The following is a 25,010-nucleotide window of genomic DNA, read 5'->3' on the forward strand; positions in this document are numbered from 1 at the left end:
CTCAAGCATAAACAGTGTCAAAATAATACAACTCACGGATTAATGAAATCAAATAAAGCGCTCTCTCTTAGTATAAAGATCTTCTATCTTCTAGTAGTTAAGTCGTTTTTTGACTTACTGTTACAATATCAATAAAAAAACTATAACAGGCTAAATTTCTTGTTTTCTGAAAACGTTAAAATATGAAATATTACGCTATTAGACCAATGTTATGACAAACAATGTGTGACCCGTATGGTTTCCTGAGAGAGAAGCTGGACTGACCAAGTTCTCAAAAATACAAGGAGATTTCTAATATATATATATATTATTTCAAAGAGATCTTGATGTTATTTTTGGAATAAATAAAATATTTTGCAAACTGTTATTGTCGAGGTAATTCAAATGGATCGGCTGACACCATGTTGTCCTACAGCAGCAACTCATAGAAACATGGATTTAGATGAATTTGTTGTCACAAAATTGCTTCTAAATCATAGGTCTTCAACAGGGGATCCGAGGTACTGCAGGGGGAGGGGTTTAAAAATCTTTGGTTGATTAGACATTTTTTATATATGTTATTATATTTACTTCCGCCATTCATTAAATACACATTAATCCAACATATTTTATTGAAGGGACAGCTTAATACTAAATGCAAAATGATAATAACAATGTATATTTACAGGCCGAGTATAGAACACATATAGTAGGTAGGGGGTCCCTACTTAATAAACATCTTATTAACGTATAAATCATCTAACATCTTTTAGGCCAGAATGTGTCTTGCCTGGGTTCATGAAATTGTGTATTTTATGTATGCTTTTCATTTTTTTTTTTTTAATAAAATAATATCAGTGGCATGTACATGTCATATACTTTTCCTGCCTGCCTAAAAAAAAAAAAAACAATCAATCAAACATTCCTGTATTGATGCAAAACACTTTAAAAACACATGGGTTTCTAAATGTTTTACTGAAGGAATGAACACCTGTGTTTTAAATGGAGTATGGTGCCCAGAATGGGAACGTTGGGTGATATAGTAAAATGATTTAAGGACACAGTAACACACCATTTAACACTAATGTGCTTACATACGCACATATAATAGCAGACAAAGGGTAGAGGATCACGAATAATTAATCTCAAAATGTAGATTATACCATTTTTATTCTCATTCTACAAAATACACAAAAACACTTAAATCATTAAAAAAATATATATGAATGAATTAAAAACAGGGCCCTGCAGAGTTAATTTAAAATGAATTTAAAATTCTAAAAAAGTAATTTCTTGCTTTTCATAAATACTGTACATTTGTTCAGTGTCATTGACGCATGATAATACCACAACACCTCCTACAATCTACAAGGATTTGTTCACTAACAAACATACAGAAGTATATTATTATTATTCTCCTGCTGCTTCCTATACAATAATTCTTAATTTAGTAGAATTCATCTCTGCTTTTTTACACGGACATCTTGAAATAAATATTATTGCATCACAATGAATGAGTGTGAGAGCTTCACATTAACACCACATGACCAGGATACAGACATGGCCACGTTCACTTCTTTATATGTATTATATGTAGAAAGTATTATTATATTCTTACTCACACATCATTTGTTAAGTATTTTTATGGTTAGGATTTGTGTGCCAACTAAGATAAGTTATTCTCAGAACTACTGTACTTTGTTTTATGAGTACAAGTTGACCATCTGTGCTGCTTAACAAACACCATTGAGTCTCAACATTAAAACCAGTTCTGCTGGGAAACGTTTGAACCTGGCGTTCATTCATATGGACAAAATTAATTTCACATTGAAATAAGACAAGGATTTAAATAGAGAATTTTTGACTGTGTTTTGTTGTGTAGTTTTTTGAGCATTTTCATAGATATTGGTGCGATGTGAACTGTGGCCTATTGTTATCGTCTCTGGGGGACCCACAGCTGCTGCCTATTTTGGTGATTACAAACGCAGCTTATATTAGACACCTGTTATCTGTATAAACCTGATGAAACCATAAGGCGAAATGTGTTGTTTCAGTAAAGTGAACATTTTTATTTTGCATCTGTTGTGTGCGGCGAAACTCCTTTTTTCCCCTCACATTTTGTGCTGTTTCCTGACTTTGCCTGCTCCAACAGTGGGAGGATCTGAGGTCCAAAACAGAGATTAACTTATATCATTATACACTGATTGTCGAGTTATATTGAGCTGTGACAACTTTTAACTTCCGACATCTTCTCAGCCTTTCCGGTGACTGTATATCATATATGTCAGGACAATATTAAACACAGTGACATTTGATTTTTTGACTGTTTTTTATTGTCAATAACAAAGCACATATTCTCATTAGGCCTCACAGAAACCCAGCAAACCTACATTTACTGGGTTGTCAGGGAAATCACGACATTTAAAAACATTGCTTAAAGTACTTTTCTTATTGGTAGTCAGTCATATATCAGCCTCCTTTTACATTCAATGTTTAGATTCACACACACACATACTACTTTTTGACTATATTTGACAGTGTTTTCATCGTATCATTCAACCATTTTGATAAAGATCTTTTCTTTGGTTAATCCTCCACTTTATTTTCCTTAACCTGTATTAAAAGTTAGAAGTCCTTATGAGGCTGATGAACAAGAACAAAACTGTCAGTGCTTATAAACTTGCTTATAAAGACTGGACAACAGAAATGTGCACATAAGTTAAATTAGAAAATACGTTATCATCAGATGAAGATGTACTGTAGATGTTCACAGGGAAGAATGTTTGCTCAGAAACTCTTGAATTTATGAAATAAAAGCTGAATCCTGATGGGAGAAAAAAAAAATTAATTCATTCCTTTTCTGTGCTCGCTTGTCCTCGAAGGTGCATGCCTACAGCCAACTTAGCATCACCGGTTGACCTCATGAGCATGACATTAGACTGTTGGAGAACATGGACACTCCAAACATAAACCGGCCAGAGATAGAAAAAACATTAAAATATTAAACAGTACAAACAAAAAGAAAAGTGTCTACTTTGTTGAAACCAGATTTCGTTTAAGGAAAATCGTCATGCTATTCTTAAGTTCCCTGGTTTTCAGTCCATATATGATCGGGTCCAGAAAAGGAGGGAAAATGAGAACAGACACACCGAAAGCCCTTCTCAAAGAAGGGGACGCGCTTTCAATGCGATGCGTAATGAATGTAAATACTGTGAGAGTTTGTAAGATTATAAAAACTATTAAATGCGTGCTGCACGTCTGAATTGCTTTTCGCCGGGCGTCTGCGTGATTTGTCACGACACACGTGTACAAGATCTGTGCATACGTGAACACTATTACCAAAAGCGGGCCTCCCATGGTTACAACCGTGGCCAATATCCCGTAGTAGTTGTTCACTCTGATGTTCTCACAGGCTAGTTTCATCAGAGATGGGTTGTTGCAGTACAGATCCGCTATATGTGTTCTGCACACCTTGAGCCGCGGAAGCAACGAAAACATTGTGACCATTACTGACAGATTCAATAACCACATCCCAATAATAATTTTGATCAAATTATGTGAGCTCATCAGGGTGTTGTACCTCAGTGGGCAACATATAGCTATGTATCGGTCGTACGCCATAGCACTCAAAATCAGTAAGTTTCCCGAGCCATAAACATGAATCAGAAAACCCTGGATGATGCACCCGGGATAGGAAATCAATCGGCTCTGTGTCACAATGCTCCCAAGGACTTGAGGAAAAAACGCCGTGGCACCCACTATGTCGCTAATGGGCAAGTTGAAGAGCAGGATAAACATGGGCTTGTGCAGATTTTTGCTCACAACAATAGTTGACAAGACTAACAAATTGCAAAGCACAATGATCAGATATGTGAGGGTGCCAAACACAAATGCAGGATAAATGTGTGTGTTCGGTAAGCCCAGAGACGGCAGCATGAGGACACTGCCTGAAGACAAATTGGTAGACATATTTATTCCAGCTGATATTGTGCTGCTGCCTCCTGGAAACTATCTTCACCTGAAAGAAATGTTCTCATTGACAAGCTGTTTGAAACAAAGTGCACTCATTCAAATGGACCTGTGGTTTCTCACCTGCTGCAGTGTGCTTCTCTCCCTCACTGTGTCGTAAGTTTTGTCTTTTATAAAAGACACAGATGACCCATGAGACTGGACGTGAGAGAGCATAGAGAAGCCTATTGCACAAACAGCGCATGTATTTACTTACACATGCGTTACTCACTCACCTTGAATGTAATGTCAATTAGTTTAAAGATGTGGCTTCTAACTGAAGTTTTTACAGAACAGTCTAGTTTTTAATTGTAGTTCTTATCAACTGCTGCAAGATAAAACTTCTTTGTTTTATATTTTCACATGCATAATTATCCAGTATGGGTCTTGAACATTTTTCAGGCCAAGGACCCCAAACTGATGGAGAGATTAAGGTGGGACCCCCTACCTACTATAGGTGTTCTAGTGCTATTTATATAAATATACATTATTATTATCATTGTGCATTCAATATGAACCTGTCCCTCATCCCTTTACCTAAATATGTTAGATCCACGGTGATGTGTATTTAAAGAAATCTAAATTTATGGGTAGAAAGTAAAAAAATATATAAGAAAATGTGTAATCAACCAATGAACCCCCCTGCAATGCCTCCATGGATCCCCTAGGGGTCGCAGATCTCCTGTTATTCCCAGAACTACTGTTCATTGTTTTATGAGTACAAGTTGACCATCTATGCTGCTTATAACAAACACCATTGAGTCTCAACATTAAAACCAGTTCTGCTGGGAAATGTTTGAACCTGGCGTTCATTAGCATGGACAAAATGAATTTCACACTGAAATAAGAGAAGGATTTAAATAGAGAATTTTTGACTGTGTTTTGTTGTGTAGTTTTTTGAGCATTTTTATAGATATTGGTGCGATGTGAACTGTGGCCTATTGTTACCGTCTCTGGGGGACCCACAGCTGCTGCCTATTTTGGTGATTACAAACGCAGCTTATATTAGACACCTGTTATCTGCATAAACCTGATGAAACCATAAGGTGAAATGTGTTGTTTCAATAGAGTGAACATTTTTATTTTGCATCTGTTGTGTGCAGCAAAACTCATTTTTTCCCCTCACATTTTGTGCTGTTTCCTGACTTTGCCTGCTCCAACAGTGGGAGGATCTGAGCTCCAAAACAGAGATTAACTTACATCGTTATACACTGATTGCCGAGTTATATTGAGTTGTGACTACTTTTAACTTCTGACTTAAATGTATTCATCTTCTCAGCCTTTCCGGTGACTGTATATCATATATGTCAGGACAATATTAAACACAGTGACATTTGATTTTTTGACTGTTTTTTATTGTCAATAACAAAGCACATATTCTCATTAGGCCTCACAGGAACCCAGCAAACCTACATTTACTGGGTTGTCAGGGAAATCACGACATTTAAAAACATTGCTTAAAGTACTTTTCTTATTGGTAGTCCATCATATATCAGCCTCCTTTTATATTCAATTTTTAGATTCACACACACACATGCTACTATTTGACTATATTTGATCAGCTGCTAAAATATCTGGACCTTCGGTGAGAGGCTCTTTTCCTACTTACTGCATTTGACAGTGTTTTCAACGTATCATTCAACCATTTTGATAAAGAACCTTTCTTTGGTTAATCCTCCACTTTATTTTCCTTAACCTGCATTAAAAGTTAGAAGTCCTTATGAGGCTGATGAACAAGAACAAAACTGTCAGCGCTTATAAACTTGCTTATAAAGACTGGACAACAGAAATGTGCACATAAGGTAAATTAGAAAATACGTTATCATCAGATGAAGACGTACTGTAGATGTCTGTATTTATTGTTCACAGGGAAGAATGTTTGCTCAAAAACTCTTGAAATTATGAAATAAAAGCTGAATCCTGATGGGAGAAAAAAAATACATTCATTCATTCTTTGTCTGTGCTCGCTTGTCCTTGAAGGTGCATGCCTACAGCCAACTTAGCATCACCGGTTAACCTCATGAGCATGACATTAGACTGTTGGAGAACAGGGAAACTCCACACATAAACCGGCCAGAGATAGAAAAAACATTAAAATATTAAACAGTACAAACAAAAAGAAAAGTGTCTACTTTGCTGAAACCAGATTTCTTTTAAGGAAAATCGTCATGCTATTCTTAAGTTCCCTGGTTTTCAGTCCATATATGATCGGGTCCAGAAAAGGAGGGAAAATGAGAACAGACACACCGAAAGCCCTTCTCAAAGAAGGGGACGCGCTTTCAATGCGATGCGTAATATATGTAAACACTGTGTTGATTTCTAAGATTAAAAAAACTATTAAATGCGTGCTGCACGTCTGAATTGCTTTTCGCCGGGCGTCCGCGTGATTTGTCACGACACACGTGTATAAGATCTGTGCATACGTGTACACTATTACCAAAAGCGGGCCTCCCATGAGTACAATCGTGGCCGTTATCCCGTAGTAGTTGTTCACTCTGATGTTCTCACAGGCTAGTTTCATCAGAGATGGGTTGTTGCAGTACAGATCCGCTATATGTGTTCTGCACACCTTGAGCCGCGGAAGCAACGAAAACATTGTGACCATTACTGACAGATTCAATAACCAGATCCCTACAATAATTTTGATCAAATTATGTGAGCTCATCAGGGTGTTGTACCTCAGTGGGCAACATATAGCTATGTATCGGTCGTACGCCATAGCACTCAAAATCAGTAAGTTTCCCGAGCCATAAACATGAATCAGAAAACCCTGGATGATGCACCCGGGATAGGAAATCAATCGGCTCTGTGTCACAATGCTCGTAAGGAGTTGAGGAAAAAACGCCGTGGCACCCACTATGTCGCTGATGGGCAAGTTGAAGAGCAGGATAAACATGGGCTTGTGCAGATTTTTGCTCACAGCAATAGTTGTCAAGACTAACAAATTGCAAAGCACAATGATCAGATATGTGAGGGTGCCGAACACAAATGCAGGATAAATGTGTGTGTTCGATAAGCCCAGAGACGGCAGCTTGAGGACCCCGCCTGAAGACAAATTGGTAGACATATTTATTCCAGCTGATATTGTGTTGCTGCCTCCTGGAAACTATCTTCACCTGAAAGAAATGTTCTCATTGACAAGCTGTTTGAAACAAAGTGCACTCATTCAAATGGACCTGTGGTTTCTCACCTGCTGCAGTGTGCTTCTCTCCCACACTGTGTCGTAAGTTTTGTCTTTTATAAAAGACACAGATGACCCATGAGACTGGACGTGAGAGAGCATAGAGAAGCCTATTGCACAAACAGCGCATGTATTTACTTACACATGCGTTACTCACTCACCTTGAATGTAATGTCAATTAGTTTAAAGATGTGGCTTCTAAATGAAGTTTTTACAGAACAGTCTAGCTTTTAATTGTAGTTCTTATCAACCGCTGCAAGATAAAACTTCTTTGTTTTATATTTTCACATGCATAATTATCCAGTATGGGTCTTGAACATTTTTCAGGCCAAGGACCCCAAACTGATGGAGAGATTAAGGTGGGACCCCCTACCTACTATAGGTGTTCTAGTGCTATTTATATAAATATACATTATTATTATCATTTTGCATTCAGTATTAACCTGTCCCTCATCCCTTTACCAAAATATGTTAGATCCACGGTGATGTGTATTTAAAGAAATCTAAATTTATGGGTAGAAAGTAAAAAAATATATAAGAAAATGTGTAATCAACCAATGAACCCCCCTGCAGTACCTCCATGGATCCCCTAGGGGTCGCAGATCTCCTGTTATTCCCAGAACTACTGTTCTTTGTTTTATGAGTACAAGTTGACCATCTGCGCTGCTTATAACAAACACCATTGAGTCTCAACATTAAAACCAGTTCTGCTGGGAAATGTTTGAACCTGGCGTTCATTCATATGGACAAAATGAATTTCACACTGAAATAAGAGAAGGATTTAAATAGAGAATTTTTGACTGTGTTTTGTTGTGTAGTGTTTTGAGCATTTTCATAGATATTGGTGCAGTGTGAACTGTGGCCTATTGTTATCGTCTCTGGGTGACCCACAGCTGCTGCCTATTTTGGTGATTACAAACGCAGCTTATATTAGACACCTGTTATCTGTATAAACCTGATGAAACCATAAGGCGAAATGTGTTGTTTCAGTAAAGTGAACATTTTTATTTTGCATCTGTTGTGTGCGGCGAAACTCCTTTTTTCCCCTCACATTTTGTGCTGTTTCCTGACTTTGCCTGCTCCAACAGTGGGAGGATCTGAGCTCCAAAACAGAGATTAACTTACATCGTTATACACTGATTGTCGAGTTATATTGAGTTGTGACTACTTTTAACTTCAGACTTAAATGTATTCATCTTCTCAGCCTTTCCAGTGACTGTATATCATATATGTCAGAATAATATTAAACACAGTGACATTTGATTTTTTGACTGTTTTTTATTGTCAATAACAAAGCACATATTCTCATTAGGCCTCACAGAAACCCAGCAAACCTACATTTACTGGGTTGTCAGGGAAATCACGACATTTAAAAACATTGCTTAAAGTACTTTTCTTATTGGTAGTCAGTCATATATCAGCCTCCTTTTACATTCAATGTTTAGATTCACACACACACACGCTACTATTTGACTATATTTGACAGTGTTTTCATCGTATCATTCAACCATTTTGATAAAGATCTTTTCTTTGGTTAATCCTCCACTTTATTTTCCTTAACCTGTATTAAAAGTTAGAAGTCCTTATGAGACTGATGAACAAGAACAAAACTGTCAGCGCTTATAAACTTGCTTATAAAGACTGGACAACAGAAATGTGCACATAAGTTAAATTAGAAAATACGTTATCATCAGATGAAGATGTACTGTAGATGTTCACAGGGAAGAATGTTTGCTCAGAAACTCTTGAATTTATGAAATAAAAGCTGAATCCTGATGGGAGAAAAAAAAAATTAATTCATTCCTTTTCTGTGCTCGCTTGTCCTCGAAGGTGCATGCCTACAGCCAACTTAGCATCACCGGTTGACCTCATGAGCATGACATTAGACTGTTGGAGAACATGGACACTCCAAACATAAACCGGCCAGAGATAGAAAAAACATTAAAATATTAAACAGTACAAACAAAAAGAAAGTGTCTACTTTGTTGAAACCAGATTTCGTTTAAGGAAAATCGTCATGCTATTCTTAAGTTCCCTGGTTTTCAGTCCATATATGATCGGGTCCAGAAAAGGAGGGAAAATGAGAACAGACACACCGAAAGCCCTTCTCAAAGAAGGGGACGCGCTTTCAATGCGATGCGTAATGAATGTAAACACTGTGTTGATTTCTAAGATTAAAAAAACTATTAAATGCGTGCTGCACGTCTGAATTGCTTTTCGCCGGGCGTCCGCGTGATTCGTCACGACACACGTGTATAAGATCTGTGCATACGTGTACACTATTACCAAAAGCGGGCCTCCCATGAGTACAACCGTGGCCAATATCCCGTAGTAGTTGTTCACTCTGATGTTCTCACAGGCTAGTTTCATCAGAGATGGGTTGTTGCAGTACAGATCCGCTATATGTGTCCTGCACACCTTGAGCCGCGGAAGCAACGAAAACATTGTGACCATTACTGACAGATTCAATAACCAGATCCCTACAATAATTTTGATCAAATTATGTGAGCTCATCAGGGTGTTGTACCTCAGTGGGCAACATATAGCTATGTATCGGTCGTACGCCATAGCGCTCAAAATCAGCAAGTTTCCCGTGCCATAAACATGAATCAGAAAACCCTGGATGATGCACCCGGGATAGGAAATCAATCGGCTCTGTGTCACAATGCTCGTAAGGAGTTGAGGAAAAAAAGCCGTGGCACCCACTATGTCGCTAATGGGCAAGTTGAAGAGCAGGATAAACATGGGCTTGTGCAGATTTTTGCTCACAACAATAGTTGTCAAGACTAACAAATTGCAAAGCACAATGATCAGATATGTGAGGGTGCCAAACACAAATGCAGGATAAATGTGTGTGTTCGATAAGCCCAGAGACGGCAGCATGAGGACACTGCCTGAAGACAAATTGGTAGACATATTTATTCCAGCTGATATTGTGTTGCTGCCTCCTGGAAACTATCTTCACCTGAAAGAAATGTTCTTATTGACAAGCCGTTTGAAACAAAGTGCACTCATTCAAATGAACCTGTGGTTTCTCACCTGCTGCAGTGTGCTTCTCTCCCACACTGTGTCGTAAGTTTTTGTCTTTTATACAATACACAGATGACCCATGAGACTAGACGTGAGAGAGCATAGAGAAGCCTATTGCACAAACAGCGCATGTATTTACTTACACATGCGTTACTCACTCACCTTGAATGTTTGTTGTTTTTACAATGAATGAAATGAACAAGGCCTTATTATTTAAATGTATATTACATTTCAATTAGTTTAAAGATGTGGCTTCTAGGTGAAGTTTTTGCAGAATAGTCTAGTTTTTAATTGTAGTTCTTATCAACCGCTGCAAGAGAAAACTTCTTTGTTTTATATTTTCACATGCATAATTATCCAGTAGTTTATACAGTTTCACACACACTTATATTGTTTGTATAGAGCAGGGTTCTTGAACGTTTTTCAGGTCAAGGACCCCAAACTGATGGAGAGATTAAGGTGGGACCCCCTACCTACTATAGGTGTTCTAGTGCTATTTATATAAACATACATTATTATTATCATTGTGCATTCAATATTAACCTGTCCCTTATCCCTTTACCAAAATATGTTAGATCCACAGTGATGTGTATTTAAAGAAATCTAAATTTACGGGTGGAAAGTAAAAAAATATATAAGAAAATGTGTAATCAACCAATGAACCCCCCTGCAGTACCTCCATGGATCCCCTAGGGGTCGCAGATCTCCCGTTGAAGACCTATGGTATAGAGTCTATACACATTTTTTCACACCACTGACACACATTCATGTGAAAAATGTTGGCCCCCATTCTTGATTTCTTCTTCTTCTTTTTTTGCATGTTTGTTATACTTCCATGTTTCCATGATCAAACTAATTTATATATAAGACAAAAATAAAACACGTGGAAGTGAAGGTACAAGTTAATCATTAATTCAAAGAATGGTTTGCATTTTGTTCTTCTTATGATGTTATTTCCAGCCACAAAGATAGTGCTTTTCCCCAGGTTATTATTATCCCCGTCTTGATGATTTACTGGACGCGGGTGTCTTAGATGGAAGAGGAGACACTGACTATGTGGTCAGAGTCATAAAAGGAGGCCTTTTCCTATTTCTGTGTGATAGGAATGTGGGTTAGTTATGGTCATCTTCATGACGTGTATCCTTAGCTCTTGGAATCCAGCCAATCGCATGACAATCTCTGTCTTTGTGAACTCTATAAGAGACAAATGTTTTTCTGTTTGAGTTGTAGTGGTCTCCTATTGTAATTGCAATATACTCTGGTCACTGGTTGGGTCACCTTTAACAGTAATTGCAATCGAGCTTTTGTGATAACTTACAATGAGTCTTTTTCAGCACTGTAGAGGAATTATGGTCCACTCATCTTTCTTCCAGTTGTTGTAATTCAGCCACATTACAGGGTTTTTGAGCATGAACTGCCCTTTTAAGGTCATGCCACAGCATCTCAATAGAATTCAGGTCAGGACTTTGACTAGGCTGTTGTAGAACCCAAGTTTTGATGGATGGACATTCTCCTTCAGGAGACAGTAGAATTCATGGTTCTATTTATCATGGTAAGTCTCCCAGGTCCTGGAACAGCAAAACAGCCCCAGACCATCACACCGCCACCACCAGATTTTACTGCTGCTGTCATGTTCTTTTTCTGTGTTCTTTTTCGATGTAATGGGACACACACCTTCCAAAAAGTTCAACTTTTATCTTGTCAGTCCACAATATTCACTCAAAAGTCTTGGGGATCATCAAGATGTTTTCTGGCCAAACTGAGATGAGCCTTTACGTTCTTTTTGCTCAGCAGTGGTTTTGAACTCGGCCATGAGGTCATTTTTGTCCAGTCTCTTTGTTATGGTGGAGTCATGAACACTGATCTTAGCTGAGGCAAATGAGGCCTCCAGTTTTTAGGATGTTGTTGTGGGGTCTTTTGTGACCTCTTGGATGAGTTGTCGCTGGGCTCTTGGGGTAAGGACAGTTTTTTCACCATCTATGGATAACGGCTCTCACTGTGTTTCACTGTAGTAAGCTTTAGAAATGACTTTATAACCATTTCCAGACTGATAGATCTCAATTCTTTCTCATTTGTTCTTGAATTTCTTTCAATCTTTGCATGATGTCTAGTTTTTGAGGATCTTGTGGTCTACTTCACTTCCCATTTAAGTGATGTCTTGATTGAGAACAGTGTGGCAGTAATCAGGCCTGTGTGTGGGTAGAGGTATTGAACTCAGGTGTGATAAACCACAGCTGAGTTATGTTTTAACAGGAGGGGCAAACACTTTTTCCACGCAGAGCCATGTAGATTTGGATTTATTTTCCCATAATATTAAAAACCATTTAAAAACTGTATTTTCTGTTTACTTGTGTTATCTTTGGCCTATATTTAAATTTGTTTGATGATCTGAAACATTTAAGTGTGACAAACACACCAAAAAATAAGAATCTGGAACAGTGCAAACACTTTTTCACACCACTGTAGATATATCTTTAATGCACAAGCCTAGAGTGCAGGGCAGAATGATTGCAGTGTGTTTTAAAGTATGTTTCAGGATTAGTCAGAATATCAAGCAGACTGGAGATCTTTGCCTCCATATTTGTCTGACAACCATCTTCGCAGTGTCCTGGAAATGAGGCCAAGATTCCCCACATTCAGATGAAATTAAGACGTCCAATTATTAGATTCTTTGAGAAGTGAGTCAAAAGAAATTTAAATGTGTGGCTCAGGACTTTGCTCAGTTCACAGCCGTGCTCATCAACCATCTGCCTCATGACGTAATGGTGAAAATCATTCAGAGAATCATTACGTTCATATGCAGGTAGGCACACAGTGTGAGAAAGAAGTCTTTAGTTTAAGTCAAAGAACAAATTTACTGGCCTAATGTTTTTTTAATCCATTTATTAGTTTGCTAATTTTACTCTATGCTCAGTGAACTCAGTGAAAGCTGATTCAGATAATCAGGAAGGCACCTAATAGTGGCCTTTTTATTTGTACTTTTTGCACTTTTTGTACGTCTGAAATGTGTACCAGTGGGTTTCAGTGTCATCGCATGAGAGGGGTCTGACATGATTTACCTTTGACTGATTAATATTTTGACATTACAATAAAAAAGCTTTTACACCAATTGTAATTTTTACTGCCACTTGAAGTGCACGCTTCACAATCTGTTTATAAAAATGATACACGGCAAATGTCGTTTCAGAATAGCTGGATTTTATTACACACCTCACACATCAGACTTGTCATCTTATTTTTTCTTTGTTTGAAATAAATAAATAAATAAAATAATGGAACACAAAGTACATCATTGGTAAATGAAAATGTGAACATTTGCACAGTTAAGATGCAAATTGGGAGACAATATTTAAATGCACAATCAGATGTGAAGATGAAAGAAACAAATCTGAAAAAGAAACAGGCTTCCTTAAAATTAACAGCACAGACAATACTAAAACCAAACTATGACTAACATTTGTCAATGAGACCTGTTTTCCCCACTTTTACAAACACTTTAAAGTTACAAGCTGTGTGCAACTTTATGTGAAGTCAAAACTGTTTTAACAAACCTTTTTTTTAGAGTTTCACTCAAGAAAAAAGTGTGACTAGACACATTTTTACTTCACATTCATGTTATAATTATTGTCCACGTTTCTTCAACATATCCTTCTGATATAATACAGTGTTATGATGGCAGTGGCCATTTTAAGAAAGTCGAAAATCAATGCGTTTAATCTTTCATGTGAAGAAGTTAAAAGGAGACTCTGTTTTTTAAGGCTGCCAGGAGGGTGTTTCGTATTTCACTCGTGTACAGACCGTACACGATTGGATTCAGAATTGGAGGAATGAGAAAGATTAGCATGCCCATTATCTTTTGCAAGTCAGCTGAAACGTTTTTAAACCTGTGAGATAAAATTGTGAAGGTTGCCACCACCTCAAATATGATCAGCAGCACCAGCTGTGCGACACACGTGTTCACGGCTTTCATCTTGGTTTCAAATTTCCTCGTGACCACGCACGTGATCAGAATCTTGACGTAGGAGTACGCCTGGATAGAGACGCTCACAACCTGGATGACGGCCGTGTTAAACAGCCCTATGATGTTGTTGACTGCCGTGTTTCCGCACGTGAGCTTCAGGAGAGACGGGTTATCACAGAACACATTCATAATGACAGATTTGCACCTGGGAAGCCGCGTCTGCAGAGAGAACAGCGAAAAAATCAGGAGAAAGTCAAACCCCCAAACTAGAGAGATAATGCAAATGACAGCTCTCTGGGTCATGACTGAGCTGTAGCGTAGCGGCATGCAGATGGCAACGTAACGATCAAAGGACATGGCTGCAAGAATGAACAAAACCCCACCACCATACATATGCAGCAGGAATGCCTGTAAAACACAGAGGGGGTAGTAAACCTTGTGCGTCTCCGTGACAATATCTGAGAGCACTTTTGGCAGCATTGCAGTTATTCCTATCAAGTCATTGAGGGGGAGGCTCAACAGGATGAAATACATGGGCTTGTGGAGTTTCTTCTTCAGAATGATCAAAGTCAGCAAGGTCATGTTGCAGGAAACCCCAAACAAATAAATGGCAATACCGAGAAAAAATATGGGATACTTTCCTCCAGGTGGGATAAAAAATGGGTCCAAGGTTAACTCAGAAGTGAATCCAAAAGTTATGTTTTCCATCTTCAACTCAGATTAATGGGTAAAAAGACAATAACGGAAGCGCATCATTAGAAACTAAGCGTCCAGAAGCTCTGTCACATTCAGAGCAACAGAGCCTGAAGTGCAAAGAGATGCTCAGCCCTTCATCTTTTATTCTAATGTCACCGTAGCCGTAACACGTTCACGTCACGTGTTTCCTCGGGGACTATTGACGGCTTTTCAAAGATAAACAAGAACAAGATCACTGAAAGCAAGTGGTTTTTAAAAGATACATGCTGTAAACTAATAATGCTTTCAAAAATGCAAGTGTTAATAGTTTATTTCCATCAATTAACAAAATGAAGTGAATGAACAGAAGAAAAATCTAAACCAAATCAGTATCTGGCGTTACCACCCTTTCCCTTCAAGACAGCATCAACTCTTCTAGGTCCTTGCACGCAGTTTTTGAAGGAACTCAGCGGGTAGGTTGTTCCAGACATGTTGGAGAACTGACCACAGATCATCTGTGGATGTAGACTTCCTCAAATCCTTCTGTCTCTTCATGGCATCGCAGACACACTCCATGATGTTGCGATCAGGGCTCTGTGGGGGCCATGCCATCACTTCCAGGACTTCTTCCAGGACTATGCTGAAGATAGTTCTTAATGACCTTGGCTGTATGTTCGGGGACTTTGTCCTGCTGCAGAATGAATTTGGGGTCAATCATGTGCCTCCCTGATGGTACTGATGTATTTACTTGTATTTCTCAGCATTTATCAATTAGTCCTGACCAAATCTCCAGCTTCAGTTGCAGAAATTTAGCACCAAACTTTCAAGGAACCTCCACCGTGCTTCACTGTTGCCTGCAGATGCTCGTTATTGTAGCTCTCTCCAGCCCTCGGTGAATTAACCGCCTTCGGCTACAGGCAAATATTTCAAATTTTGACTAATCAGTCCAGAGCACCTGCTGCCATTTTCATGGCATTTCCATAGTTGAGTCATTTGGCCTTGTTTCCACGTCAGATGGATGGATTTTGTAGACAGTAGATGAGTGTACCTGGGTCCCGCTGGTTGGATGGCTCTGCTGGACATCTACCGATTTCAAAGAGAAATAAGCTTGATGTGTTTTTCTTCCGCTGCGCTAAGTTGCCTGACTTTGTGGAAGTGTACCTACAAGGACTGATGCTGGTTTGAAGCAAAGGGTAGTAACACCAAATATTGATGTGACTTAGATTTTTCTTATGTTCGCTCATTTTGCATTGGTTGTTTTGAATTCTGCAAAAATCCACTGTAAAATTCATGACTCTTTACGGGAAACAAAACTTTAAAAACATGTAAAGTGAATAAGAACAAGTGAGTTCGTTTTAAGTCCTTAAATCTTTTTGTGTTACATGTGAGCGTCTGTGCAATAGTACAAATGTCCAGGTTTGTTTAGTTTAAAATAAACAAATGACCGCAACTATGAGTTGTTAATCGGCCCTGAAAGTAATTGAATTCTGGTTTGATTTGTATTCATTCCATTGAATATGTATTAGTACAATATTATAATTGGCATAAGATTTCTGTAATTTTATTTTAACTAAAGGCCTACTTCAACAGTTTTATGTCACTGTCTACACACGTCGAATTGGCAGAATTACGTCAGCTTGACGCCTCATTACTTTGTCAAAACACATTATTAATGAGTCCCTTGGAGATGTGATGACATGGTGTGTTATTAACAGTCCCATGTGGTAATTAATCCCTGGACAAACAGCGAGACCTCCGGTCGATAATGAGATACTGTTTTACTTGCTAATGAAGGATGTGGTTTAATAGCACCCGTGGGAGGCTGATGCTTAGTCAAATGTTTACAACTTGTGATATCAGCCTGTGCTTTACTTAAAAACTTTTGATTTGTTAATTTTCATCACTTGATGTGTATGTAAAGCAAAATGAAAAGGCATCTTTAGTTAAACAAACAGCGTCTCCTAAAATTCTTTCTACCTTGTTGTTATAAATTATTATGATTAATAGATATTTAAAATGGGTAATAATTATATTGTGTAAAAATGTGTGTATTAATTTGTCATGTATTAAATCCTTTTATCCGGCATTGTTGTCTTATGTATCTTAAAATGAAAAATACTAATTGAAACAGAGCAGTTAAGTGGTCACATCAGGCCACAGAGGATGAGGAATCGAAAGGGCCGTCAGGACACTAGGACGGGACTAATCATCTCTCCCCGGAGAGATGGACATGATGGACCCTTGAGCTGCTTTGATAATTGATTTGACCCTTTAATTGCTTTGTGTGCAGCCTCTAAATTAGCTTCATGTGGTGTGATTGAGCTGCCTCATACCTTTTTTTTTTTCAATCTTTTGGTGTTTCTAAAGGTTTCTTTTGACCCCACCCCGTAGGTGTCCTTTATTCTGCCTGTCAGCCCTTTATGACCACAAGTAAACAAGTGTGTTCTTTTAAACTCTCCAGTCAAATAAATGGCACCTAAAGGGCAACACATTAAGATATATGAGTACAGTCCAATCCAACTCTTAGACCTTCTCATGACCTAAAGCTCTGGACACACCAAAAATATTGATTGATATTGATGATATTGACTCACATTGCCTGTATCATGACTCATCGGAGAATGGACATGGGACCTTCTGAGGGTGTCCTGTGGTGACCTCTAACAGGATGTTGTTAGTGGGGGCCTTTGAGGCCTGTGAGTTGAGGGGAGGGGATCTCTGTGGATCGTCCCACCGATACTTGACCAGTTTGGGATCTAGTGAATTTGGAGGCCAGGTCAACACCTTGTGCTGTTTTTTCATGTTTTTTTTTTTAGTTGTTCCTAAACTGTTTTTGTTTGTGTCTGTGTCAGGCTGCAGGTTGCTATGGGGTGTTGGTGTCTGGTCTGGTCTAGATAGGTGGTACATGTCTTAGTAACATCCACATCCACATGCCAGGTCCAAAGGTTTCTCAGCAGAACACTGAGTTGTCGCTAGAGGGTCAATTTTCACGACCTGTGTACCTGACTGATGTATGTTCTTTGCGTCAATTAAAATATATAGAGAATATATATAGAAAATAACTCTTCATACCAGCAGGTGGCAGCAGTCTGTGTTCGTGATTGAAGAGAGCAAATGACCCTCTATTAGCTTGGAGGCTAGGAAGCAAGGAAGAGCTATAAACCGTTGCACACAAATCATGACAACAATTAACAAAATTCAGTTAATGCACATATACTGTTCCTGTTAGGTTGGACTTCTGAGACGCTTTGAGCAACAGCTTTGAACAAAGGAGCTTTTTGATGTTCCACTTCAAGACCCAAGGGTGATGGACATGTAAACGAGATGTAAATTTAATATCAAATTAAAGATTTCAATGCATGTACTTGAGGAAACGCAGGGGTCATTGGAGCCTATCGCAGCTCTCATCAGACGAGAGGTCGGGTACAACCTGGATAGGTCGCCAGTCTATCGCAGAGCTAACACACAGACAAACAACCATTCACACCTAGGGTCAATTCAGAGTCACCGGTTAACCTAACAAGCATGTCTTTAGATGGTGGGAGGAAATGGGAGTACGTGGAGAAAACTCACGCAGACACAAGCAGAACATGCAAACTCCACCCAGAAAGGCCCGAGGTGGATTCAGTGCTAACCACCGCCGCCCTTGTGGGAACCTGCTAAATAACAATAATTAAAAAAATGAGCTGACATTACCCAGAAGATAAAAGACATCGGCATCTACCTGCAGACTTGAGATTCCCTTCGCAACAAGCAAGGTACTTCCCATTACTAACTGGCTCTCTGTCTGACATTAGGTTTTGCGGAGTATTTGTTGCATATTACTTTCAGTTTAATATAGATAATAGACGTCAAATGTGTGTTTATAATGTACTAAAAGATGAAATAATGTCAGTAAAAGAACAAGGCAGATTTTATTTTCATGCTTTTTATAATTATACTGTTTTTGTGCATTTTGGGCTGAATAAAACAAATTTCTGTGTTTTAATATAATTTCTATCTTTCAGGTTCACGATGACCATAAACACGACAATCTCAAGCAACATCCTGGAGATCCAAGGCTTCGACATCTCTCCAGAGTTCATGTATCCTCTGTTCTTCCTGCTGCTGTTCGTGTACTGCTCGCTGCTCTTCTCTAACATCGGGGTTCTCGTTCTCATCATCACCGAGAAGAGCCTGCACCAACCGATGTACATCCTCTTCTGCAACCTGTCCGTCAACGACCTGATAGGAAACACGGTGCTGCTGCCCCAGCTCATGGCTCACATCCTGTCGACTAAACGCTTCATCACCTACAACCAGTGCGTGATTCAGGCCTTTCAGAGCCACACGTTCGGCTCTGCCTCGCACCTCATCCTCGTCATCATGGCCATCGACAGATACGTGGCGATATGTCACCCCCTGAGGTACAGCTCGATCATGACTACCAGAACTGTGGTCGGGCTGTCAGCTACTGCCTGGGGGGCGTCCCTGGTGCTCGTCTCTGTTCTGATAGGCCTCACGGTGAGGCTGTCTCGCTGCAGGTCGGTCGTCCACAACGCTTACTGTGACAATGCATCCCTGTTCAAGCTGTCTTGTGAGGATGTGTCCATCAACAACATCTATGGACTCATTTTCACTGTGCTGCTCTTTGGTACTTCCATGGGAGGCATTGCAGTCACCTACTTCAGAATAGCTGTTATCTGTTGGATAAAGAAAAACAAGGAGTTAAACAACAGAGCGTTGCAGACCTGCGCCAGCCACCTTGTCCTGTACCTTATAATGCTCTGGTCAGGGTTTTTAACTATCATCCTGCATCGTTTCCCCGATTACCCAGATCTGAGGAAGATTGCGTACATTTTATTTCACGTGGTCCCCGCTAATTTAAATCCTATCATTTATGGGATGCAAACTAAATCACTGCGGGATAAAATTACACAAATACTGCAAAGAAAAGTGACTCCAACCTTGTAGCATCTGTTTATTCCAGTTAAGCTGCAATAGCTGCTCTTCACACATGTTTGAACTCAACAAAGCAGATTATCACGATTAAATTGTGAGGATGAGAAAGCCTGGTCTGTGTTTAATTCCTAATTCTGGTTATTTACATTCACTAACACCATCATTTCTACTGTCAAAGAACACAAAATCACAAATCATTAGGGTTTGTGATGTGCATTCATTCATATCTTATTATTAAGTTGTCAATTTTATTTTCCACATTAGTACAACACGATACAAACAGTATGTGTATTGTGCATGTAATATAATGCATGGTTATGTATGTATAACGACATATTTAATACTTTGATCATAAAACTATTAAATGTTAAAGCAGTTTCTGTATTTTTATGGCCTGTAAATGCAAATGATTGATTTTTATTAACATCTCAACTCTGTTGTTAATTTTTCTTGAATAATGTGTCATATTAAATGTGTGCAGGGCCTGTTACATTACAGTGTGACTGAAGTCATATCAGATGTATTTGAAAACAATTGTTAATGATAAAATACACACTAAGACACACGGGCATTTATTGCAATACCATTTTTTGTTCAATAATGCAATAGATTTGTAATTCTTCTGATTAATTATGTGGTGAAACTTTCATAAATTACTTTCTTACACTCCTTCGGGTGTTTTGGCCTTAACTATATATGTTAAACTGTAAGAAGACGCATTTTGACTTGTCAAACTGTGTAAAAAGGGTGTAATTGACACCATCGGTTATGGTTCTGTTCCATTTAGGTGAGTAATGGTATCGTTGTTGTGTCTGCCTCAGTTTATGAAACACTAAATAGAACTGAACCATACTTACAACTTTAAAATCACTGTGAAAGGGGCTTTTATTCCACTACTTCTCTCATCTTTGTGATCTGATTAACTTCTCCATCACATCTCAGTTTAATCCTCTGCATCTCTAAAAGTGCTAATGCCTTAAAGTGCACTTTCTTACAGCTTTTTAAATACATAAAAGAAATAAATAAGCTCTGCTGATATTCTTTCTGAAGCACAGACATTATGCAGCAAGAGGAAATCTGTTTAAAAACCGGAGGATTTAACAGATAATCTGTGTGATTTACTGGTTGTATTTTTTAATCTTGTGTCAAACCCTTTTTTGACTGAATTGTCATGTTAGCAAATCTGCATTTTCATCTTCCAGACTACTGCGAAGTACTCGTGTTGTGTTTGTGTGTTTTTGTCTGTTTAAAATGAAATTAGTCGGTTGAAAAAGGAAAAACAAGAAGTACTAGTACTCCGCTTTCACTGGAGATCTAACACAACTATCTGTGTGTTTGTGTCCATTTGCACTGGGCAAGGAAAAATAATTGATTCCTTTAACACCTTTGCAGCTTTTAATCTGTGCAACGTTTCTGTGCAAAGAAAAACAGGAAATGCAATACTTGTGAAATTGCCTTTATTATAAAATGTTGCTGATTTGCCAACAGACTCGCAATTTCTTGGGTTGGTTTAATAACTTCCACACAACACTGGGGCAAAAGCTGTCCACAAGAAAACCCATAAACAGCATTTCATTAAAGATCTAATTCTACTCATAAACAGGACTGCAGTGTGGGGTGACATTGCCTTTGTATAACACGTAATGCATCCTGCCATGATCACTTTTATGTACACCGTCATAAAGACCTGCAGTTCTCCAGTTAGATGGCTTTGCCCATGATGAGGAGGCTCATAAAAAACACCATTATGAAGAACAGCCACATGAAGAAGCGGTCCAAAACCTTGGCCACCTTCTTCCACTCCCCAGTCCTTTTCTGCGTGGCCCTCTGATCTCGGTAACAGTTGGCTATGTACTCTATGTTACGCACCGTCTGCCTCTCATTGCCGTGGGTGCAGCAGGGAATCTCCCCGTCCGTCTTCTCTCTGTCACTAACTCCTCCTTTTCTGCATCTCCTCGAACCGTCTGAATCTGGACAGTCCGTGCTCACGAAAACGCCGTTTTTCCAGGTGCTGTACTGGCTGGTGGGGTTCTTCCCCATCGATCCTATCGGACTCATCATCTGATCGGCGTCCTCTCTGTCCTCGGAGCCCGCCGTCTCTTGTCCCCTCTCCATTTTGAAGGCGCAGTCGTCTCTGCACGGTCCAGCCTGACCGTTCATGTTGCAGTTAGCGTTGCTCTTTACTTGAGGAGGCTCCTGTTTCTCCGGCTGCGGTGACATGCAGTTTTCACCCACTTCATAAACAAAACACATTCTGGCCATGTACTGCAGGATGACTATCTTGGCCCATTTGGGAACAGGCTTAGCATCTGGGCCACAGTGGTGTATGTTCATGATGAAGATGGTGAGAGCAGTGGAGGCTGTGATCATGGTCATTGTTGCAATGTAGTATTTTCCTGTGGAAGGGAACAAGACAAGGAAGTGAACAAAAAGAACTGAAGCGTACAGTCAACAGTAATATTCCGGCTCTTACCAATAAGTGGTACGTTTTCCGAGGGTGGCATGATCTCTGCAACCAACAGCTGAAAGACGGTGAGCGCTAGCATCACAGTGACGCCCAAGGAAACCTTCTCTCCAGAGTCAGCTGGCAGGTAGAAGCCCAGCGGAGCCAGAAAGGAGATCATCACACATGGTATGAGCAGGTTGAAGACATAGAAAGAAGCTCTCCTCTTGAGCTTCAGCGTGTAGGTCACGTCTGGGTATGGCTCCGCACAGCAGCCGTACACAATGATGTTCTTCTTAGCCGGCATACCGAGCACCTCCCACTCCACGTTGTCCACCAGGTCAGCCAGGTCGGCGTTCTCCATGGCGTTCAGGATGTCCAGCTGGTTGCCGTTGTATGTCCAGGAGCCATACGTGAACCGGCACTGCTGAGCGTCGAAGGGGAAGAAAGACACGTCCACTTTGCAAGAGCTCTTGGTGATGGCGGGGGAGTCCCACATTATCTGGCCGTCGTGTTGGATCACCACGTTGGTGTCCATGGAGCCAGTGAAATGATCGTCTGCGCTGGAGAAACAAAGACAATTTATCTAGAGGAAGAAGTAAAACAGAGATAACACATATTTTGGAAACACCTAAAAGTCACCGAAGAGCAGTTTTATTTTTGAGAAACTTGATCCGGATGTAAAGGCACAAGTACACCAACTGAGGAGAGAGTCAACACATTTTGAAAGTTGTACTCGTTCCTCAGCTTTATGTCTGCATTTTCATAATTCCAATGATGCAACATGTTTGAATGCTTCTCGGTGCCACTTCCTTGTTTCTTCTTTCACCTCTGTCACAAATGAGGCATTTCCGATTCATGTGTAATTCTTATTATCATCAGTTGGACTATTGTGTAAGTTGCATGACTGGTTATAAAAAAGCAGACGGAGGTCAGAACACTCCTCTAAATAATGGCATCAAGGAATATTCAGCTTGTGCCCTTCATACCGACCGTCCTGGCATCATCATCATCATCAGTAAATGATTAACCCAATACCAGTCCGACCTACTTGTTATATAGGACTATATCAGGTCTCCATACATAACTACTAGGTATGCGGATGGTATCAAGTCCATCATAATCATCTTTATTCCATTTGAGGTATGCATCAACCCACACTTGCCGTATCCACAAATACGCAGTCAAAATTTGGTTTCGCTCATCCTGTAAAATATTGAAAGTGATGAAAAGTGATGACAACAACAGGGGGCACGTCATAAGCAAAACACTCGTGTGGTAAAAATTTTTACAGATGTGTTGGCATCTGGGTGGATGGTCTAATCTCGCGTGTCCTGCTGTGTTTTTACCATGTCGATAATTTGTGACAGTGTAACCTGTAGAGTCACATTCAGGATGGTGCTTGTATCCTCTACAGGCCGCAGAGCGCTGGTGTAGTTGGTGAACAAGTCATTCAGGAGCTTCTGGGCGTATTTACCATGAGCACACCAACAAGCTTAGACAGGGAGAGAAACAGGCTCCAGTTATGTTATTATTATTATTCTCTTTCAATGTTTATTTTACAGTTTATTCCGATTCTCATGTGTTCATCCTTAGTTTCCTGGGAAGAAAGGGAGAAACATGTGAAACATGTGAGACAGGACAGATGGTGGAAGGGGGAAAAGAGGATGTCAGGCTAGATTGCCCTTCTACAAAGCTCTAGAAAGAGATCAGAGAAATCTGCCATTATGTGGCAGGCAGCAACTGCTTTCTTCATTGAGGCTGTGCGTGTTTTGATCGAATGCTTAATCCACCGGACACACAACATATGAGTATGAAAACTGAGCCTAAACATGGAGCCTAAACATCCATGAAGACAGTCATGTTGGAAATGTTTCAGCATAAATAAAGTAGCCACTTTTAAATATCTGTTTTTATTTATTTTTATTTTAAGGGAATTATTCATTAATCTGATGTCATATAATAACTCTAAATTACCAGGAAATGACCAGGTAAATGTTTGGATATACTGTATATATATATCCCATATCCCAACAGGAGCTTCTTTCCATTGTCAACAGTGGATTTGGCCCAGCCAGATGTTAAACCTGAGTGAAACCTTTCAATAAAGCCTCTGAGCTGGATACAAAGAAGGTCTGCAGGATTATGATGAGAGCAAAATCCCTAAACAAATGACTGCAAGTTTATGGATTGTGTGACAGCTTGCACAGAGGAGCAGGGAAATCTGGTGTAGAAATGAATGATTCATAAAATATATTTGTAAATGTTATAAGTAAAATGAAACAATGGGGATCAGAGTCAATAAGCAACATTTTGCAACATCTGGATTTTAATATATATAATTTTATTTTTAAACCTTTATTTTTTCATATAACACAAGTAACCTGCCCTATTTATAAAATGTACAAATATTAACTGAAAATAAAATGAAAGGAAACTTACTTGGCAAAATATTGGCACACAGAAGCGAGCAAAATAAAGTTCTCCATCGTTTCATCTTGCTGCAGCAAATTCTTACGATCCAAGGACCATTTGAGCTGCTCTATATCAAACAAGCTTTATAAAATAAAATCAAAATAAAGCAGACTTGAGGCCGAATTCAGGAGCAGCAGCAGCAGCAGCAGCAGCAACAACACGTTTTCTGATTTTATCCTGCACAAGATCAGAAAAAAAAGCACTGATCGGGGGAAAAGGGGGGAGGCGGGGCAAAGGATTGACACGTTACTACCACACGTTACCCCATCATAAACAGTAAGTCTTTAGTGTTTGAAAGAAAATGATTAAATAATAAT

At 39.3% G+C, this 25,010-nt stretch overlaps 6 protein-coding genes across 8 annotated transcripts; 1 reads left to right on the forward strand and 5 right to left on the reverse strand.

Moving 5' to 3' along the window:
- Window positions 1–2,301: 2,301 nt before the first annotated feature.
- On the reverse strand, window positions 2,302–3,948 carry LOC125013816 (olfactory receptor 52H1-like). Its single transcript, XM_047594717.1, has one exon. The coding sequence runs from the start codon at window positions 3,946–3,948 to the stop codon at window positions 3,010–3,012; it is 939 nt and encodes a 312-aa protein (XP_047450673.1). The 3' UTR covers window positions 2,302–3,009.
- A 1,909-nt stretch (window positions 3,949–5,857) lies between these two features.
- Window positions 5,858–7,054, reverse strand: LOC125013802 (olfactory receptor 52H1-like). The gene has a single exon (XM_047594702.1). It carries the CDS (start codon window positions 7,052–7,054, stop codon window positions 6,116–6,118), a length of 939 nt encoding a protein of 312 aa, XP_047450658.1. The 3' UTR covers window positions 5,858–6,115.
- A 2,091-nt stretch (window positions 7,055–9,145) lies between these two features.
- Window positions 9,146–10,197, reverse strand: LOC125013903 (olfactory receptor 52H1-like). Its single transcript, XM_047594841.1, has one exon. It carries the CDS (start codon window positions 10,082–10,084, stop codon window positions 9,146–9,148), a length of 939 nt encoding a protein of 312 aa, XP_047450797.1. The 5' UTR covers window positions 10,085–10,197.
- A 3,182-nt stretch (window positions 10,198–13,379) lies between these two features.
- Window positions 13,380–14,935, reverse strand: LOC125013764 (olfactory receptor 52B2-like). The gene has a single exon (XM_047594661.1). It carries the CDS (start codon window positions 14,865–14,867, stop codon window positions 13,932–13,934), a length of 936 nt encoding a protein of 311 aa, XP_047450617.1. The 5' UTR covers window positions 14,868–14,935; the 3' UTR covers window positions 13,380–13,931.
- A 3,855-nt stretch (window positions 14,936–18,790) lies between these two features.
- LOC125013678 (olfactory receptor 13H1-like) lies at window positions 18,791–19,787 on the forward strand. Its single transcript, XM_047594547.1, has one exon. It carries the CDS (start codon window positions 18,849–18,851, stop codon window positions 19,785–19,787), a length of 939 nt encoding a protein of 312 aa, XP_047450503.1. The 5' UTR covers window positions 18,791–18,848.
- A 1,428-nt stretch (window positions 19,788–21,215) lies between these two features.
- On the reverse strand, window positions 21,216–24,856 carry chrna10a (cholinergic receptor, nicotinic, alpha 10a). Of its 3 annotated transcripts, XM_047595167.1 has the most exons (5): window positions 24,661–24,856; window positions 23,568–23,713; window positions 23,270–23,424; window positions 22,249–22,781; window positions 21,216–22,171 (listed from the first exon to the last, which is right to left on the reverse strand). In XM_047595167.1, exons 1-5 carry the CDS (start codon window positions 24,713–24,715, stop codon window positions 21,477–21,479), a joined length of 1,584 nt encoding a protein of 527 aa, XP_047451123.1. In that variant the 5' UTR covers window positions 24,716–24,856; the 3' UTR covers window positions 21,216–21,476. The 3 variants fall into 3 exon arrangements, with proteins under 3 accessions (XP_047451123.1, XP_047451124.1, XP_047451125.1); XM_047595168.1 differs by having other exon boundaries at window positions 23,270–23,818; window positions 24,661–24,759; XM_047595169.1 differs by lacking the exons at window positions 23,270–23,424; window positions 23,568–23,713 and having other exon boundaries at window positions 24,661–24,846.
- Between the last annotated feature and the right edge of the window lie 154 nt (window positions 24,857–25,010).

Source organism: Mugil cephalus, chromosome 9 (genome assembly GCF_022458985.1).
Source record: "Mugil cephalus isolate CIBA_MC_2020 chromosome 9, CIBA_Mcephalus_1.1, whole genome shotgun sequence".
NCBI classification, from domain to species: Eukaryota; Metazoa; Chordata; class Actinopteri; order Mugiliformes; family Mugilidae; genus Mugil; species Mugil cephalus.

Coding starts and splice junctions, on each gene's coding strand:
- LOC125013816 (XM_047594717.1), bottom strand. CDS start 3,948: ATGTCTACCAATTTGTCTTCAGGCAGTGTCCTCATGCTGCCGTCTCTG.
- LOC125013802 (XM_047594702.1), bottom strand. CDS start 7,054: ATGTCTACCAATTTGTCTTCAGGCGGGGTCCTCAAGCTGCCGTCTCTG.
- LOC125013903 (XM_047594841.1), bottom strand. CDS start 10,084: ATGTCTACCAATTTGTCTTCAGGCAGTGTCCTCATGCTGCCGTCTCTG.
- LOC125013764 (XM_047594661.1), bottom strand. CDS start 14,867: ATGGAAAACATAACTTTTGGATTCACTTCTGAGTTAACCTTGGACCCA.
- LOC125013678 (XM_047594547.1), top strand. CDS start 18,849: ATGACCATAAACACGACAATCTCAAGCAACATCCTGGAGATCCAAGGC.
- chrna10a (XM_047595167.1), bottom strand. CDS start 24,715: ATGAAACGATGGAGAACTTTATTTTGCTCGCTTCTGTGTGCCAATATT. Junction 22,782..23,269: donor GATATAGTCCTATATAACAA/GTAGGTCGGACT, acceptor TTGTTTCTCCAG/CGCAGACGATCATTTCACTG. Junction 22,172..22,248: donor GGAAAACGTACCACTTATTG/GTAAGAGCCGGA, acceptor TCCCTTCCACAG/GAAAATACTACATTGCAACA.